The sequence below is a fragment of the Salvia miltiorrhiza genome, chromosome 2, assembly GCF_028751815.1.
Source record: "Salvia miltiorrhiza cultivar Shanhuang (shh) chromosome 2, IMPLAD_Smil_shh, whole genome shotgun sequence".
In the NCBI taxonomy this organism is placed as follows: domain Eukaryota; kingdom Viridiplantae; phylum Streptophyta; class Magnoliopsida; order Lamiales; family Lamiaceae; genus Salvia; species Salvia miltiorrhiza.
The window spans coordinates 74138189-74156395 of NC_080388.1; the positions used below are offsets into that span (position 1 = coordinate 74138189).

At 35.7% G+C, this 18207-nt stretch overlaps 4 protein-coding genes across 4 annotated transcripts; 2 read left to right on the forward strand and 2 right to left on the reverse strand.

The window, feature by feature from the left end:
• Nucleotides 1-3676: 3676 nt before the first annotated feature.
• On the reverse strand, nucleotides 3677-5060 carry LOC131009301 (uncharacterized). The gene is made up of 2 exons (XM_057936598.1): nucleotides 4244-5060; nucleotides 3677-4148 (listed from the first exon to the last, which is right to left on the reverse strand). The coding sequence occupies exons 1-2, from the start codon at nucleotides 5042-5044 to the stop codon at nucleotides 3897-3899; spliced, it is 1053 nt and encodes a 350-aa protein (XP_057792581.1). The 5' UTR covers nucleotides 5045-5060; the 3' UTR covers nucleotides 3677-3896.
• Nucleotides 5061-5976: 916 nt separating this feature from the next.
• LOC131009990 (cytochrome P450 81Q32-like) lies at nucleotides 5977-12767 on the forward strand. Its single transcript, XM_057937384.1, has 3 exons — nucleotides 5977-6063; nucleotides 10388-11266; nucleotides 12059-12767. Exons 1-3 carry the CDS (start codon nucleotides 5977-5979, stop codon nucleotides 12677-12679), a joined length of 1587 nt encoding a protein of 528 aa, XP_057793367.1. The 3' UTR covers nucleotides 12680-12767.
• Nucleotides 12768-13746: 979 nt separating this feature from the next.
• Nucleotides 13747-15193, forward strand: LOC131009328 (calcium-binding protein KRP1-like). Its single transcript, XM_057936627.1, has one exon. The coding sequence runs from the start codon at nucleotides 14367-14369 to the stop codon at nucleotides 14700-14702; it is 336 nt and encodes a 111-aa protein (XP_057792610.1). The 5' UTR covers nucleotides 13747-14366; the 3' UTR covers nucleotides 14703-15193.
• A 33-nt stretch (nucleotides 15194-15226) lies between these two features.
• Nucleotides 15227-17412, reverse strand: LOC131009220 (putative F-box/FBD/LRR-repeat protein At4g03220). The gene is made up of 3 exons (XM_057936479.1): nucleotides 16150-17412; nucleotides 15743-15928; nucleotides 15227-15647 (listed from the first exon to the last, which is right to left on the reverse strand). The coding sequence occupies exons 1-3, from the start codon at nucleotides 17203-17205 to the stop codon at nucleotides 15345-15347; spliced, it is 1545 nt and encodes a 514-aa protein (XP_057792462.1). The 5' UTR covers nucleotides 17206-17412; the 3' UTR covers nucleotides 15227-15344.
• Between the last annotated feature and the right edge of the window lie 795 nt (nucleotides 17413-18207).

Sequence of the window (18207 nt, forward strand, 5' to 3'; positions counted from 1 at the left end):
CGCTATATATAGCTTCATATAATAACATTAATTTTTATTGATGGAATGTAGTGATCGATTACCGACTTCATATATGGATGGGTGAATTTGGTCCACAAAAGTTGAATGAAGTATTTAATGGTAAGTTTGAATTCTTGGCCTATTGTCACATAGGAGAATATATATAACGAATATCAACACCTTGAGATCTTTACATTGCACACAATTTGTAAATCTCAGGTGATTTTATGATTATTATATTTTAATTTTTAAATTATATTAATGAAGAGATATGTTTGTTTTATACGATATATAATGTCATTGTGTCCAATTGTCAATTATCTTAAAACGAGAAAATCATCATCACCACATAAAATCATAAATTAGTTGGACTTGTTTATATAATTATAATAATGCTATAACTATAAAATTAATCACTTGAGATTCGTATAAGTCATTTGGGATGAGATCCAGTGTCCCACAATTTTATTTTTAAAAATTATTTTTTTAAAATTATATACCATGACTTTGAATTTATCAACCTATTATTTATTAGGTAATAAAAGTACAATTAAATGATAAAAAATAATTTGGCTTAAAAAATGATAAAAAATAATTATATACCCTAGATTGATGGAATAAACCCTAGTTAATAATGACAAAATTAAATTAAAGCATACAAAATTGAAATTGAAGAAAAAATATATAAAAAAATAAATAAAATTAAAAATAAAACACAAAGTGGGACATATGGTACATTGAATCTCATTCCAAGGCACTTGACCTAAATCTTATAATTATTTGCAAAAGGATCGGATTAATAATGTGGATAACATATATCCAAAAAAAATAAAATAAGGAGGTATGCCCATACTCTATTTGTCACGAATTAGGTGAATGTTTTTTAGGATATAGTAATTTAAGGCACTATTTGCCTTTTTGTTTAGGATTAGGCCAAATAAATTAATAAATCGTTCATTTATCACGCTTGATAAATTAGGTACTTGAACACATATATCACACATTTCATGTATTAATTATTACCTAGCGTGAGAACGTGTACATCGAATCATAAAGCGGGTGCATTCGCCATGAAATTAATTACATTAAAAAAAAAAGATCGAAGGTATGTTTCATCCATCAAAATAATATATTTATCGTAGATCTTAACGATTAAAGGACTGAAAATAATACTCTCTTGTACTATCTGATTTGCATTAATAACATTGCTCATCTTTTACTTCAAAAAAAGAAAAAGAAAAAAGAAATAATACTCCCATGTCACAATAATCAAAAGTTCTCATTTAAACATTTTTTTATATATATCCATATAGGGTTACATTACAGTATCCAACTATTAGTTTTACTATTTTATAAATATTTACATATTTTTTAAATATATTATATAATGAACTCTAATTAATATTTATTAAAATTTGGACTAAATATTACCCTTACTTTAATTTGGATTAATCAATGATATCAATCAATTATTAATTCAATATTTAAAAATATATATGTATAATTATTATAAACTTCATGATGAGATAATTGTAATTAATTATCTCAAAATTATAGTATTAAGATATAATAATTTAAAACTAAAAAATTATAAAATTTTGAAAATGAGACGGAAATTTCCATGTGCCGCTTATATGTGTATAGTATAATGTAGTTTTAGAAGGTTTTGTTTCTAAAATAACTTTATCATAATTAATGTGAATAATTTGGTTGATTCAACAAATTAAAATAACATCAAATTTTCAAAACCCCAATAATCTTCCATTATATATCTATCCAGCTTATAAACCCATGAAATAATACAATTTAAAATATACGTTTAAAAAGCCTAATTTAAACTGTAAAGTCGAGACACCCAAATCTCTCTCTCTCTCCGATGAGAGATGATTAGTTCAAGAACCACCGATATTCATATGTTACATTTCTATTTGTATAAATATTGATCTAATTTAATAGTATTATTTTAGTTATTATTTAGTTTATTTGTGAATATATATACTCCATCCGTCTCACAAATATTTGTAAGTCACACGAGTATTAAGAAATGTTAGATAAAAGTATAAATGAAAAAAAGATTCCACTTGGTGATGAAATAGTGTATAAAAAATAAACATATTCATGTTTTCGTTAGACGATCCAAAATAACAAAAAAAATTAGTATATTTTTATGAGACGAAACAAAAGTGTATATTTTTATATCTTAATTAAAAAAAAATAGAAATGGAGAGTATACGATAGCATCGAAATCCCAGCATCCGTATGGATAATAAAGAGAAATGGGGGCCACAAATTGATCTAAATTAAACGTAAGTGATAATGTTTAGCCGAAAGAGGAATTCCCAACTTATATATGTGTCCTTTCACGACGATATATGCAGTAGAGATATGATGAGTGCTTTTTCTTGCATCGTTGTTAATAAAAACCACTGCTCCCTTTCTTAAATTCTGCAAATCTAAATATGGTAATGACGTGTTGTGATTCACTCCACCACTTATCCTTGTACTTTCGACCCAACAACTGGCAACGGCTAAGCCATCATTATACATTAGTGTGAATAGGAAGTCCTACACATTTTTGTAAATAGTGAGAGAGAAAGTTTGTAGGATCATTTTCAAATAAGAAAATATCACAATTTTCAATGACATACCGATATAGCAATAAGGTCGCAATTTTTCAGTGACGAATGAAGAATTCTTTTTATATTTTTAATATTATCCAACTAATAATTAATTAAAATGGGGCTCAAACTCTACTCTTCCACCACATATTTTTAAACACTACCATACAATAACACATTTGACTAAAGTGGGACTCAAACTGCACTCACAATATAATTTACTAATATGAGACCCAAACTTTATTCATCCACCACACATTTTTAAACATTACTCCATAATAATATCTTTACCAGTGGAATTCAAATTCCAATCACAACACACTCACCCGATATTTCTTAACATTCGCACCCAAATTTTTTGGAAATGCTGATCGTGGACACGGAGGGAGTATTTAGTAGTAGTTACAAATTTATAAATCATTACTCAAATTATTTTTCTTGAGCTATTGAAAAGACGAAGTAAAATCATGAATTATTGATGATTATAATAATGCTTTGGACTATCAAAAATATTAATTAAAGTAAAATCAAGAATTAAAAGATGAAGTAATATCATGAATTATTGATCATTATAATAATGTTAAAGACTATTCAAAATATTAATTAAAGTAATAATTTTTTTTATCAAAAAGAAATTCGAATTTATTTTCCTGACTTCAAAATATCGACGTACCTCGTGACATATCACGATGAAAATATAATTAAATTTTACTGTATTAAAAAATTTTGAATGTTACTTAGGAACATCTTCCAAGTATTATTTTTCTCTTAATATTTTTTTTATTGGAGATTTCCATGCATGACCCAGCACGTATTTAATAACTTTAATTATGTAAAATTTTATAGTGATACGTAAATGAAACAAAGAATTGTATTTTCTGTATATGCGATTATGTGACTGTGAGCGTTCCAATGATTTCACTCTATTTCATTAAAATCTTCTTATAATAAATAAAAGGAATCCAATATGTCACATACTGTTGTAACTATACATGAACAATGAAGTAATCATACTATTTTTATGAAAATAATATATTAGTATTATCACCTAAATAAAATGAGAAAAATAGAAGATTTGTTGAATATATAATAAGATGCATGATGCATCCCGGCAGGGGACTGAAATTAAGAATATGCCCATTTTAGCCATTACCAAATACAACCAACAAAAATTAGTAAAATATAGTCCAATAATTAAAAAACTCCTAAACGTGTAAAAATTCTTTCCTAATAAACTAATTCTAAAAATCCTAATCCCCGCAAAAACGTAAATCGAAATCAACGGCTGAAGAGCCCCAGCGTCAGCGTCAGATTCAGATCAACGGCTCTCGGCATTTCCTCGCAGGGAACCGCTTCTTCCCGCCGGAATCTCTTCACCGCCGCGACGATCGGAGATTTCGGCACTCTAGCTTCGGCTTCGCCGCCGTCCGTTCTCCGAAACTTCCGCTGCGGCGTCGACTCTCCTCTGGATACGGAATCGGCGACGCTCGCTGCCGCCTCCGACGACGGCGTGCAGATATTCAGATCGTCCTGAAATTCACCACGGAAGCAGTGAAAATTAGTTCAAATACGAAAATTCAAACCTATAGAGAGAGAGAGAAGAGAGAGAGAGTTTCATTTCATACAATAATAGGACGATCGCTCCTGCCGCGTTTCCTCACAACCGCCGCTTCTCCGCCGTGAACCACAGCCTCTCCGCCGCTCAGAGAGCTATCCGGCGGCGGCGACCACGGCACGACGTGATTCTCGGCCATCTCCTCCTCCTCCTCCACCGCCTTCTCTTCTTCTTCGTCTTCTCCGTCGCAGACAGTTTTCCTCGCGCATTTCCGGCAGGCGGAGTAGGTCGGCTCCAGCTTGGAGCCGGCGGCGGACCACGACGTCGGCGACTGGCAGACGCGGCAGAGCAGATTTCTCGAATGCCGCGCCACCAAAAAGTTGGCTGAGTGCACCTTCGCGTCGCAGTCCCAGCATAAGCTCGCCTGGTCCGACTCACAGCATATCCGCGCCGCTTGCTTACACAGCTCACACGCTTTCTTCATTCCTATTTTTTTACTATTTTTTTTTTTTGAAGAAATAAATCGAAAATCTCCGATGCGGAAACAGAAGTGACCAAAATCGAAACGAAAAACTCTCTGACGCAGAAAACTGAGATCGAAATCGGAATCAGAAGATGAAGAAAAGGATAAGAGATTTTGCAGTTGAAATAAGAGAGAAATGTAAATGTGAAGGAGATAGATATGGGAAAGGAAGGAAAGAGAAGAAGCAAAAAAAGAAGGAAGAAAGAAATAACTTAAATTCAACTTGCAGTCAAAACGACCCTCCTTCATAGCTGAAATTACCAAATTGCCACCCCCACGATGGGAGGCATTGATTTGGATAGTCGGACCAAATTTGGCCACCAAATTATTAAGAAAGCAAAATATCATTCCCTAATCAATCACTATTTCAAGCTACAAATTAAATTTTCTCTAATAAAAAGAATCATTTAATTTGTTAGGTTCAATGTGGCATGACATCCGACAATCAACACAAAGAAAACTATGTGTAGGTGGAGTGGCTGATTTTTTTTTTAAAATAAAATAAAATACTCGATTTCAGACTGATTATACTTTCATAATCATGAATCGACTACTATAACTAAAAGAAGTTTTCAAAACATAATAAACTAATAATCACGATACATGATTAATTAGTTAGCGGTCTATCATTCGGGTACACAATGATATAGTCATTTTGGTTCTAATCTTATACAAAACCTATCTTTTTGGCCTTAACTATAATTTCAATTAAAAGCATGATTAAATATAAGATCAATTGTCTATAAATATATCCATATTTCAATTGTTATTCAACACTATTTTCTTGATTAATAAATACATGATATTTAATCTATATGAAATTTCGATTACACATAACCATACTTGCAAGTCAGAAATTAACTACGTATATCGTCACTTAACTTACTTCCAGTCCATGCCATAACTTGCAAACATACAAAATACCCCATGTTTAATTTTCGACATCAAAGTAAAATAAAATTTTACTGAATCTTTAATTCGAGTAAAATTTTAAAAATTTATGCATATATAGATTAAAAAAAATAGTACTATATTAATTAAAAATACAAAATTTAAGTATTCTTTGTGGGTTTATAAGTATAGGCAATTAACCTCACAAATACTAAAATGTTACTTTGCTTAGCTCACAACTTAAAAAAAAACATTAAAATCGTATATTTACATTAATAAATTAATCAAACAACAATGAATTTAGTATAAAATAAAATTCACTAAATAAAAAGCAATTTGACTAGGTAAGAGGTGGGGGAGGTAAGGGGCAAAATCGGAAACATAGAAAGATGCGGGAGATATTTCGCGACATGGGGATTGTGTGTGTGGTGTGTGCGAAACGACATGGTACGATGTATGGTGAGGAGAGGTGCCAGGTGTCGCGATTCTAGGGCGCGACGCCGGATTTTCAAAGTTTGTGGTCTGTGTTTGTGGGTTGGGGTTCCGCGCCTGCGCCTGGGTTGGTGCAGACGATATTTTCTCCCCCCGCTGACGTGGCGTATCCCAAATTCCCCTCTGCTGACGTGGACCATGCTGGCGGTGTGGGAGCACCTGGCTCGCACCTGCCTCGTGACGTGGAATTTCCACATTTTTTTTATTTCTGATTGGGAATTATTTTCCTGCTGCTTTTCAATAAATACTCACGTCTAGAATTTCAGAACTGACAGATTGTTTGTTATGGCGAGAAAAGATCGATAAATTGTTTTTATTTGCTAGAAACATTCGAATCCGGATATTTTATATTTTGCATTGAAATGGGAGATATAATTCGGCGTAAATATTCTATTTTTTATTTAGCTAAAACTATGCGTATGGATTGGAAGTTATGCTTTAAAATACTTCATTCCTCTCGCGAAACTTGAATAATTTTTTATCGGCGCGAATTTTAAGGAGTTAATATTTTATATGTTAAGTGTGGTAGGTAAAAAAATGAAAATATAAACAAAGGGAAAAACTTTTACCATATAAAGAAAGTGCTCAAATTTCGCGGAACGGGGGGAGTACATATATTTAAACTTTTAATTATTTTAATTCTTCGTACGTTTGTCAATTTTTAACAAATTAATGTTGATGTGACAGACTGAAGTGGCAAAATAAAGTAATTGTGACAAGTTGAAATTACATAGATGTCTAACTACGTAGTTTAATACGTGCGATTGTTTAAAATATGCAAACATTGCATTCGTCTATATATCTCAATATTAATTTGAAGAAAATCATCACAATTGAAAATTCGTATATCTGTCGATATAATTGAATGAAAGTTTGTATATTTAGTTCTTTAGGCATAATTATGCCTTTTTAACGTTTTTTCTTGTATTTATTGCCGAAACTTAGAAATAGTACTTCATGGGTGGCATATTATTAAAATTGGTGAAGTATGGAAGCACACAAAAATCGGTGACATTGTTCCTTTTTTTTTCCTTTTTCTTTTTAGTTTAAAACCCTAATAACATTATATTTTAGTTTTATTTGTTTTTTAACTTGCTTATAATTTAAAGAAGGTTAACATGTTTCTACAAGATATACTCCAATTAATTAGATAGTGTTTTCTTATTTTAACCTAAATTTCCACAGTTTTGTTCATGAATTTTTTAAAAGAACTATTGCTAACAAGAATAGAACCACTACATACACTTTCAAATTATATATTTCATCCGTCCCATAAAAACATACTACATAATATGGGACGACACGAGGTTTAATAAATTCTATAAAGTGTAGTGTGAATAGAGAAAAAGCCCCACATTAATTGTGATGTTTAATGGATAATTATTAATATAAATGGACTAAACATATTTTTATGGAACGGACGAAAAAGAAAAACTATATACTTGTTTTTATCTGACGGATGAAGCATTCCGTTGTGTTTGTGTACAGGAGGTTAATGCTCAAAGATCTCAGGAACTAGGTTCGAGTCCTCCGTCGCGCAATCTTAAAAAAAAATTATTTACTTATATAATTTATCAAAAAAAAATATATATTCCGTATAACTAATATCAATCTGTTTGGTACTATTAATTGTCATTTGGTACTTATTGGATTTTAGATTTGGATTTTTCTTATGGAATTTGCGAGTTAGGGCCCACCCGGCCCAATATAGAGTTATAATCGTCACTCGTCATTGTATTGTAACTCCACATATAATGGGCCAGGCCCAATACATTGTTGGTGTGTGTCTAGAATTTATTTTTCATGATTGTATATTGGCCATGTAAAATACTCCCCTCGTCCATGAAAGAACTTCCTATTTTTCTATTTCGGGACGTCCACGAAAGAACTTCCTACTTTTTCCTATTTTGGGACAATACCCCACCACTTAAAAAATACTCCCCTTTTAAGACAATTCCCACCACTCAAATAACATTAATTAAAACAACACAATAAATTATTAATACTTTTTCACAATTCCCAATACACTTTACAACTTTTTCTCCACTCTCAATACACTATACAACATTTTATTAAAACCCGTGTCACTCCCTCCTATGAAGTTCTTTCATGGACGGAGGGAGTATGTGCTTATTTTTCCTTCTAGTAATTAAATAAATAATTAATATCACGAGAGAAAAGATGTGAATTAGTCATCACTTTCTTATTATTGCATCAAAATATACATGAACTATTATGTATTGTTTTTATGATATCCAATATTCAAATTAACAAGAGAAATTAATCCACTAATAAAACAATAATCTTTCCCACAATAATCGGTAATGCCCAATATTATAGTTTATAAAAAAAATGTACACTTTTATAAAAAGATAAATAATATGCCGATTTTTCATTTAATAATGCTTAAATAAACAAGGAAGTTCATGTCAAAAAAATCGAAACAATATGAGATAATTCGATTATGAGATCAATAAAACAAAACTATTCATTTTTCATAGTCACTTTGGTCAAAAGATTTGTTGCATGCAGAGCATTTTAATTTGGTTTCATAAATTGATACGTCAAAATCATGCATGACGTCGTTATATATTAAATGTTTTTGGAAAATGAAACTGAATATGACCAAAAAAAAAAAAAGGTTACAATTTCGAAATTAATAATCAAACTTAAATTTGGCTTGCACAGCCAAGTGGCCCCAAGTTTCCATGCACACAGACACTTGTTCACCCAACAACGACAGCCATTTTGGGCTCGTACATATTTGAATTTGAATTTTAAATTAAGATGAATTTGAAATTTGAGATATTTTAAGATTTTGATCATTTTAATTATTTGAATTAATTTTACTTGATTCATATTTTATTAAAAACACAGAATTATAAATATTTTAGTAATAAAAATAAAAATATTCATCATGCACGCATCTTACCAATACTCTATCGTGCATCTTAATTATTAACAATGAAAAATAAAGTATTATTTACTTATACTATTTTCAAAATTTTAAACCACATTAGATATGCATTACATATTTCACATGGGCGCCGAAAATAATTTTTGGGACATACGCATGATTTTTACAATTATGCTTATGTTAGGACATTTTCAATAATTCACGTCGACATAATAAATGACATTAAAGTCTATCACCTTTGATATTGCAAGTATAATTATCTTCTCCTTCTCCTATATAATCTACTGATCACTTAGAGCAGCCGCAGTGGGTGACGTGATAGGGGTCTCGAGTCATCCATTCTATCGGGTCGCCAACTGCAGCCTCCTCCCATTCAAGGCTGACCAGATCTATCAAGTCAAGCTCGATAACATTTAAATCGGGCGCGTGTTTTACACGGTCCAATCAATTTTTTTTTTAAATCAAAATTAAAAAGATCATGTCAGTTATCGTGTCATGCCACTGTAGCCTCCTTAACCCAATGTGATCCCCCTCTATCATGTCAGCTATCAGGTCATCCTCACTGCTGGTGCTCTTATTCTTATAAAATAGTTAAAACTAGATTTAAATTATACTCCGTTTTTTACTTTTGTTCGAGCATAAAATATCTTCTTATTTCTTTTAACGTATCCATATTAATTATTCCCTTTAAAATTCACACATTATTATTATTATTATTATTATTATTATTATTATTATTATTATTATTATTAAATCCATATATATTCACCAACTATCAAACAGTCTATCACTATACAAGAACGAACGAGTTTCCCTCCACATTCAAAAGAAGAAAAATTAAAATATTAACACAAGGCAATAGCATCCTACTTTAACATACCAATGATTTGCTATAACTCCAAATCACTAAAAAAATGTGTTCGGTTATATAAATTAGATAAAATTTGATCTCATGATAAATTATATTTCCTTCGTCTCATAAATATATATATACTTTTTTTATCATTTTAGATCGTCTCATAAAAATATGAACATTTTTATTTTTGTACATTAACACACTATATAATTACTTTACTTTTTATCTCTATTTTTATAAAGTGGAGCCCATTTTACACTCACAATACACTTTTATCTAACATTTTTTAAAATCTGTATCACTTAGAAATATTCAACTTATTAATAATAACTTTTTTTTCGTTTATTCCATTAATAACAAGTAATTTCAAAAAAGAAAAAGTAATTTTTTTTCTTAATACTAATTGACAGTAATTGTTATTCAAGACAGTGTCACGTAAAATTAATTTAGTTATGACTAATGAATCTTAACTTCCCTCCATAATAAAATTTATCTCGAATAATCTTGAATCTATTTAATCATAAATAATCTCGAGCTAACCTCTATGTCTCATCTAGCCATGGATCTCCTCCTCCTCTCCCTCCCACCACTCTTCCTCCTCCTCTACACCACCACCAAACACCTCCTCCACCACCTCCGCCACCACCCCCCCACCCCCTACCCCACCCTCCCCATACTCGGCCACCTCTACTTCTTCACCAACCCCACCCTCCCCTTCCACCGCGCCCTCTCCCGCGTCTCCCGCCGCCACGGCCCCGCCCTCCTCCTCCAACTCGGCTCCCGCCCCGCCCTCGTCGTCTCCTCCCCCGCCGCGGCACGGCAATGCCTCGCCCGAAACGACGTCGTCTTCGCCAGCCGCCCAACCCTCCTCAACGGCAAGCACTTCGGCTACAACTTCACCAGCCTCGCCTGGGCCCCCTACGGCGACCACTGGCGCAACCTCCGCCGCCTCTCCGCCGCCCACCTCCTCTCCGCCCGCAGCCTCGCCGCGGTCGCCGCCGTCCGGGCCGCCGAAGCCCGTGCCCTGGCCCGGAAACTCGGCGGCATTGGCGGCGGCGAGGCGGTTGACATGATAGAGGCCTTCTTCGAGCATGCGTATAGGGTCGTGGCGGCGATGATCGCTGGCGCGGCGGCGGAGGACGGGGAGGCGGCGGCGTTCCGTGAGATCGTGGCGGAGATGGCGGCGGCGGCCGCGGCGGCGAATGTTGTCGATTTTGTGCCGGTTTTGGGGTGGTTTGGATTCGGCGGTGTGGAGAGGAAGATGAGGTTGGTGCAGGAGAAGCGCGACGGATTTATGGAGAATTTCATCGGAAAATATCGCCGCGGCGGCGGAAATTTGATCGGAATTTTGCTGGATTTGCAGAGAGCGGAGCCGGAGTATTATACAGATGAAATGATCAGAAACCTAATCTTGGTAATTAACCAACTAAATAAACTGCTTCATCATTATTTTTACGTTCCTTTACAAATTGAAAAAATCAATTATTGGATTTTATAAAAGTGGATAGTTTTTAAGTTAGGGCTAAATTATTTTAAATCCACAAATTTTACATAATTTTTTATTTTTTTGAAAATAAATAAAAACTTGTTCTAAATACACAAACTTTCATATTTTCCGTAATTTCTTATAAAAGTCAACTCAGATGAAATTGAATATTAAATGGCTTTGGATTTTGCTAACGTGGAATATTTTAAAGGTTTAATTTAGTACGATTTATTTCATAATAATCGAACCATTCAAAATTTAGAATATTTAACATTATTTATATTTTTCACGTCAGCAGAATCGGACGCCATGTAATATTCAATTTCAATGCATTTTACTTTCGTGCCATGCATGGATCATGATGAAATACTTTATTTGAAATTTACAAGATCAAAAGTTACAGGCTTTTTGCATGGTATGGAACTCGGCCTGTTAGGCCCGTTTGCCTCTTGGGCTTCACTAACATGATATAAATCCATGTAATTAATTAAGTGTAATTAAATATTAGTATTATAATTTATGAGAAATGAGACCATAGATGAGCTATTGCTTTTAAAATTGATCTCTTTCTTAGAAACATGCTTCGTAGAAAGACAAGAAATGTTGTTATCTAAGATCATAGTCCATCAATTATTGCATTAAACAATATAAAGAAAATATGACAATGTAGAAATTTATCTATACATTTGCACTAAATGAAGTATCTTACTATCTCAACAGGTTTTAATACAAGGAGCAACACACACTTCAGCAACCACATTAGAATGGGCCTTCTCCCTCCTCCTAGAAAATCAAGACAACGTTCTAGCCAGAGCGAGGGGCGAAATCGACGACGTCGTCGGAAAACGCCGCCTCCTCGACGGATCCGACCTGCCCAGACTCCCGTACCTCGGATGCATCATCAACGAGACGCTACGGATGCATCCGGCGGCCCCGCTCCTGACGCCGCACGTCTCGTCGGACGAGTGCCGCGTGGAGGGGTTCCACGTCCCCCGCGGCACCATGCTGTTGGTGAACGCGTGGGAGATCCACAACAATCCTGAGACGTGGGAGGATCCGGAAAAGTTCGTGCCCGAGAGGTTTGAGGGTGGGAAAGTGGAATCCAGGACCGAATTTGAATTCGAATTCCTGCCCTTTGGTCGGGGCAGGAGGGCCTGCCCCGGCCAGAGACTGGCTATAGAAATGGTTGGGGTGGCATTGGGGTGTTTGATACAATGTTTTGAGTGGGAAAAGATAGGTGAGATTGATATGAAAGAAGGCAAAGGGGTTATAACACCAAGGGTTCAACCCTTGAGAGCTAAATTAATCCCACGTCCATTCCTTACCAACTTACTTGCTTGAATTTTGGTCGACGTTTTCGTGATTGAAAGGTCGTGAGTTTGAATTTGATCGACGTTTTCGTGATTGAAAGTTCTTGAATTTGAATTTGATCTTATTAACGAGATCTATAACTTGGAGCATGAATAATAGTTGTGGGTGTTTATCATAAATATATGAAAAGAACATCTTAATTTGGTAAATTGGGAGTGTTATTATAGTTCATTGGGGCAACTCAAATTATTGGCGAACTAGATTTTGCATATGATTATTTGCTATATAATTTTCTTATTGTAAACCGTTGTTTATACATTTTATTAGAATTGTGTGGGAATGACAATATAGTAATTAATGTTGTTGCATGTAAGTGATGAGATGCCTCTTGTAATTCTAAAAAAAAACAATGGAAAATTTAGTTTCTAAAGATGAAATAAGTTTTTTTTCAAAAAAAAAAAAGTGATGAGAAATTTTATAGGCGCAAAACAAGGAAGTTAGTAGTATGTTTTAACTCATTTCTATAATCAGTCATTCTTGAAATTTCAACAACTTAAAACATAATAAAAAAATTGGGACGGTGCTTATTTAATAGGCAAGTGGTACGTTTTCTTTTCCACCATAAGTGGTTTTTTTGTCATTTTAGTTTGTTTATAAAAGTAAGATCTTTTCCATTTTAAGATACCAGAACCGATCACCTACCCACCGTGGGCAAGCATAACGTGCCCACCATTGATGTGACAATTTTAATTAAGAAAGATAACTAATAAATCTTACTCTAATTAAAATTATCTTACTATAATTACAATTGTCACATCATGGTGAGCACGTTATGCATGCCCACGGTGGGTAGGTGATCGGTTCTATTTAAGATATATACTTTTATGGCCTCAAAAAACAAAAAAAAAAATATTTTTATATTTGATCATATTTACATGCAACAACAGTGCATATTATTGTGAGTGTAGTTTGGATCCCACTATAAATGTGTGGATGAAAATAAAGTATTATGTGAACCCTGCTTCTATAAATAGAAATGGAAATGATATTGTAGACAGACCAAAATGACAAAAGTGAAAACAATATCGTTGACGGATGGCAGTATCATTTATTAATTTACCTAACAAATCAATTATGCGAGACCTTTCTCCACTTTACACGCATCTCCCGATATTTTCTGAAACTCCGTTCTCTCGTTCACACCATACTTATCGTTATCGTGTATATGTAAAATCAAAATTTGAAGTAGTGTAGAGTTGTGGTGATCTTCTTGCAGGCTTCACATGAATAAATATTTGGGCTGTGTATGGTTTCCAAGTTCCCACCTCCAAGTCTCCCTGCAACCCAACAACATCCATCCATATCATGTGAAAACACTTCTTTATTTCCCACTCCCATTAAACTAATCCAATCAAAATTCCTCCTGTCCTCATGGAGCAAGTCAAATCACAGGAAACCCAATATCCTAATCCACAATCCACATGTGAAATGACCATAATGCCCCCAGCCATCTTCCAAGAAAGAGAGATGGGCAGTTCTTGCAAGAGCCTTAGCCGACAGGCAATTACTGTCTGTACATTGGTTGCCACCACTTTCCTTGAAATCCTCCTCCCCTCTCCCCCTCTTGTATAAAAATCAAGAATCTTGATCCATCATCATCATTATCATCATCATCATCAGCAATCATATCTGAATATATATCAAGAATCTTGAATTTATGGCTGGGTTCCAAGACATGCTGCCATTGATGGCTGAGAGGCTGGGGGGAGAGGGGCTGATTGGGGAGCTGTGCAAAGGGTTTAGGCTGCTGATGGATAGGGAGAAAGGGGTGATCACATTTGATAGTTTGAAGAGGAATTCGGCGCTCTTGGGGCTGCAGGAGCTCGGCGACGACGAGCTCCGGGGCATGCTGACCGAGGGCGACCTCGACCGCGACGGCGCCCTCGATCAGATGGAGTTCTGCGTGCTCATGTTCAGGTTGAGCCCTCAGCTCATGCAGCAGTCGGAGGTCTTGCTCGAGTATGCTCTGCAGCAGGAGTTTGGATGGAAATGATTTTTTTTTTTTTTTTTTTTTTTTTTTTTTTTTTTTTTTTAGACTTTGGTTATGTTTTGGAGAAATTCTTGATTGGCTCGGGGGTCTTTTGTTGCGAATCGTGTTTCGTTATTGTGTTGATACGATGCCGTGTGGGGCTATTTGTGATTATATGTCCAATGCGTGTGGATCAATGCTAAGACGATTTGTAATAGAGGATCTCGTGGGTAGATGGGGAATGCTCTATTGAATAAAGAATTAGTGCATATATTATAGATCAAAGAAAGATGTGAAATCTCATGTTTCGTTATTGTGTTGATACGATGTCGTGTTTAGGCCTTTACGATTATTTGTCCAATGCATGTGGATTGGTTGTAAGGATGCAAGATGTGGCACGATTTGTAATAGAGGATTTTGTGGGCAGTTCGAGAATGTTCCGTTGAATAAAGAATTTGTGCATATATTATAGATCAAACAAATATGTGAAATCTCATGTTTCGTTATTGAGTTGATATATATTATAGATTAAGGAAAAATGTCAATTATGTCTTAGATTCGAGTCCACTGTAACATGGTTTTTAAAAATTTATTTGTTCAACAAAATAAAATAAAATTAAAATCAAGGACTACTGAAAAAATTGAATTTTATGATCAAATCAAGGACTACTGAAACACGATGTTAGCATTGGAAGAAGCCCTAGAAAATCCCATAATCTGTGATTTGATCTTCTCTCTCAGAAGGGAATCTCTGGCCTTGGACAGACTAGTGCAAAGAAACACATCTTGCAGCACTTTCCCATGCTTGAGCAAGAACTTCACAAGGCTTACCTCGTTTGCACATTCTGTGAATCCATGGATCTTCACCACCTTCAGGTGATGGAGAAAGGAGCTCAGCGACTGAGTTTGCGACTCCCAGTATCGCTCCTCGCCTGAGCTCGGGGACTGCCACAGATCCTTGTTCCATTGCTGGTGGATGCAGAAAAAAAAAACAGAGCAAGTTTGAGAAAAAGTGCATACATGGAAAGGAATTGATTTTAATTAGTTGTAGAGCCTTGACTTACTCGTCGTTGGGCGTTGTAATCGCCGAGGATCGTGATGGTTATGGTGTGAATGTTGGGAGAGTTTCTGAATATGCTTGCCAATCCAGAGTTGTTGTGCTTGTTGAAGCCGGTGCTGAACTCCAAGGACTTCAGTTTGTTGAATGAACACAATGATAATCCTGCGATGTGACTGTGTTTCGATAGAATCTGTGGCCAGCAATTGATTGAAAGATTAGGAGATTTGAAATATTTGATGGTTCCAAGATATGAATTCTATATGGTTACAGCATATGTTTCAAGTTGCTTGAGAAAAAAAAGGCAGAAATCAGAAACAGAATCCAAAGCAGCTAATTGGACATATTGTTAGCATATGCTAAAATTAATGTGATTTGAAAAATACAAATTAATGGATTGGATGAAGAATGTACCTCGATGCACTGGCTTTCGAGAGTGAGAGAGTGGCAATACGAGATTCCAGCGAGGAAATTCCACACGCTTATGATCTTAGCGGCACTAAGCTCTTCTCGAAGCAGGAAGAAACCAACAAAAGCCTCACGCAGATGAGTCAAGTTATGCAGAATGCATTCTTCAGTAACAGCATTGTAGGACCATAACATGATCCCCAGATTCGGTGCTTCGATCTTCACGCGACTGCTAACACTATACGCATCGAAGCAGCTCCAGACTCTCAATTTCTTCAGTTTGTGGACGCGGATTTCCAGATCCTGCAGCTGAAAACAGCTCTCGAGGCTCAGATCCTCCAGCGCGGGAGACTCGACTCTGAGATGCCTCAATTCGAAGCACGCTTCCAGATGCAGCTTCTTCAGCAGAGGAAACGATGAATCCGTGAACAGATTCGTGAGAAGCGGCTGATCGTGGAGAATAAGGCGCGACAGAGACAGCACCGAGAGAGATCGGAATCCGTCCTTCATGATCTCCAGAGGCGGCAGGCGGAAGCCAGGGTGGCACGACTTCAGCCGCAGCGCGCGCAGCGTGCTGCTCCCGATCACGCTGCGCGGGAAATTGAAGTAATCGAGCGTCGAGACCTCGATGTCGAGCTCCTGCACGTTGTGCTTCACGGCGTGGCGGATCAGGCCGGAGAGCCGCGAGAACGTCAGGAACGCTCGGAATCGGAGGACTCTGACGTCGGAGTGCTTCTCGATGAGGCTCAGGATCTGATCCGCGTACTCGCCGCATCTCGCGACGCGCGACCGCACTCGCCTCCGCAAGCTCGAGCTCGCCGCGGCGGCTGAGTCGTGCGGCGGGCTGCCGGCGGTGGTGAAATCGAGATCGGGGAAGGAATACCAGAGATTCTTCCAGCGCTTGGACAGCACGCTCATCTGCGCGGCGGATTTGATCGGCAGGAAGGAGAAGACGTGGTGGAGGATGTCGTTGGGGAGGTCGCTGATGCGATCCTCATCGTCGATCTCCGCCGGCGGCGGATTCTGGCACAGCTTCTTCCGCTTGGCGGATCGCGTCTCCATTCATCCGTGAATTGTTTGGTGCGATTGTTGGTGGCGCGGCGGAGGATTTGTGGATGTGAGAGACGCGATGGAAATTGTGATCTGTGCGAGGAGTTAGGATGCGCCATTTTTTTGGAGGTTTGAAGATTTCAAACAGCTTTGCACGAGATGAGTGCCAAGTTTGTTGCGAATTCAAGCGAAGGTTGTTTTTGTGAATGATTATCGGCTTCTCTTTCTTTTATATTTATTATTTATTTTTTATTCTTTGAATTCGAGTATGTGAAGCTGATCCACTCGTGCATGGGAATTAAAATGAGCTTATCTAATTATTGTGTCACGTGATCAAATCATTTATTATAATAAAATGAGCTTATTCAAATATCGTATTTGTATTTATTTTATTTTTAATCACTTTAAGTACTCCCTCCGTCCACCAATTAAAGGCCTATATGAAAAAACACGGGTTTTAAGAAAAAATGTATTTTTATTAGTTGAGTGGAGGAAGGAATGTATTTTTATTAGTTGAGTGGACAAAGGGTCCCACTTTTTTGTAAAGAATCTTTGACTTTTTTGATTAAATAATGAATAAAAACTTATCAAAAATAGATAGGCCTTGTTTTTGTGGACGGACCAAAAAGGCAAGTAGGCCTTGAATTGATGGACGGATGGAGTATTTTTTAATCACATCCATGTGAAAGTGTTTTCTTATTTTAACATTATGGCAATTGTAAATTTGTAATTGAGGTGTCTATATATTTTCTCTCTTATTAGCAAGTAACAAAAGAAAATTAACAATATATATATATATATATATATAGGGGCGCGCTCCAGTGAGACCCCCTATTTTTCGTGAAACACTAGGACAATGAATAAGACATATAATGCTAATGAACAAAACGTATATCTAATGAACAAGATGTATATACTGATGAAAAATAAAATTTTAAAAATTCGTAATGAATAAGATATATATACTGATGAACAATGCAGTATATACTGATGAATAACAAAATTTAAAATATT

Excerpts from the sequence above, each read along its gene's own strand:
- LOC131009301 (XM_057936598.1), bottom strand. The coding sequence starts at position 5,044 with ATGATATTTTGCTTTCTTAATAATTTGGTGGCCAAATTTGGTCCGACT. Across the intron at positions 4,149-4,243 it reads GGAGCGATCGTCCTATTATT|GACGATCTGAATATCTGCAC; the intron begins GTATGAAATGAA and ends GGTGAATTTCAG.
- LOC131009990 (XM_057937384.1), top strand. The coding sequence starts at position 5,977 with ATGCGGGAGATATTTCGCGACATGGGGATTGTGTGTGTGGTGTGTGCG. Across the intron at positions 6,064-10,387 it reads ATGGTGAGGAGAGGTGCCAG|CTAACCTCTATGTCTCATCT; the intron begins GTGTCGCGATTC and ends AATAATCTCGAG. Across the intron at positions 11,267-12,058 it reads TGATCAGAAACCTAATCTTG|GTTTTAATACAAGGAGCAAC; the intron begins GTAATTAACCAA and ends CTATCTCAACAG.
- LOC131009328 (XM_057936627.1), top strand. The coding sequence starts at position 14,367 with ATGGCTGGGTTCCAAGACATGCTGCCATTGATGGCTGAGAGGCTGGGG.
- LOC131009220 (XM_057936479.1), bottom strand. The coding sequence starts at position 17,205 with ATGGAGACGCGATCCGCCAAGCGGAAGAAGCTGTGCCAGAATCCGCCG. Across the intron at positions 15,929-16,149 it reads TCGAAAGCCAGTGCATCGAG|ATTCTATCGAAACACAGTCA; the intron begins GTACATTCTTCA and ends TGCTGGCCACAG. Across the intron at positions 15,648-15,742 it reads ATTACAACGCCCAACGACGA|CAATGGAACAAGGATCTGTG; the intron begins GTAAGTCAAGGC and ends TGCATCCACCAG.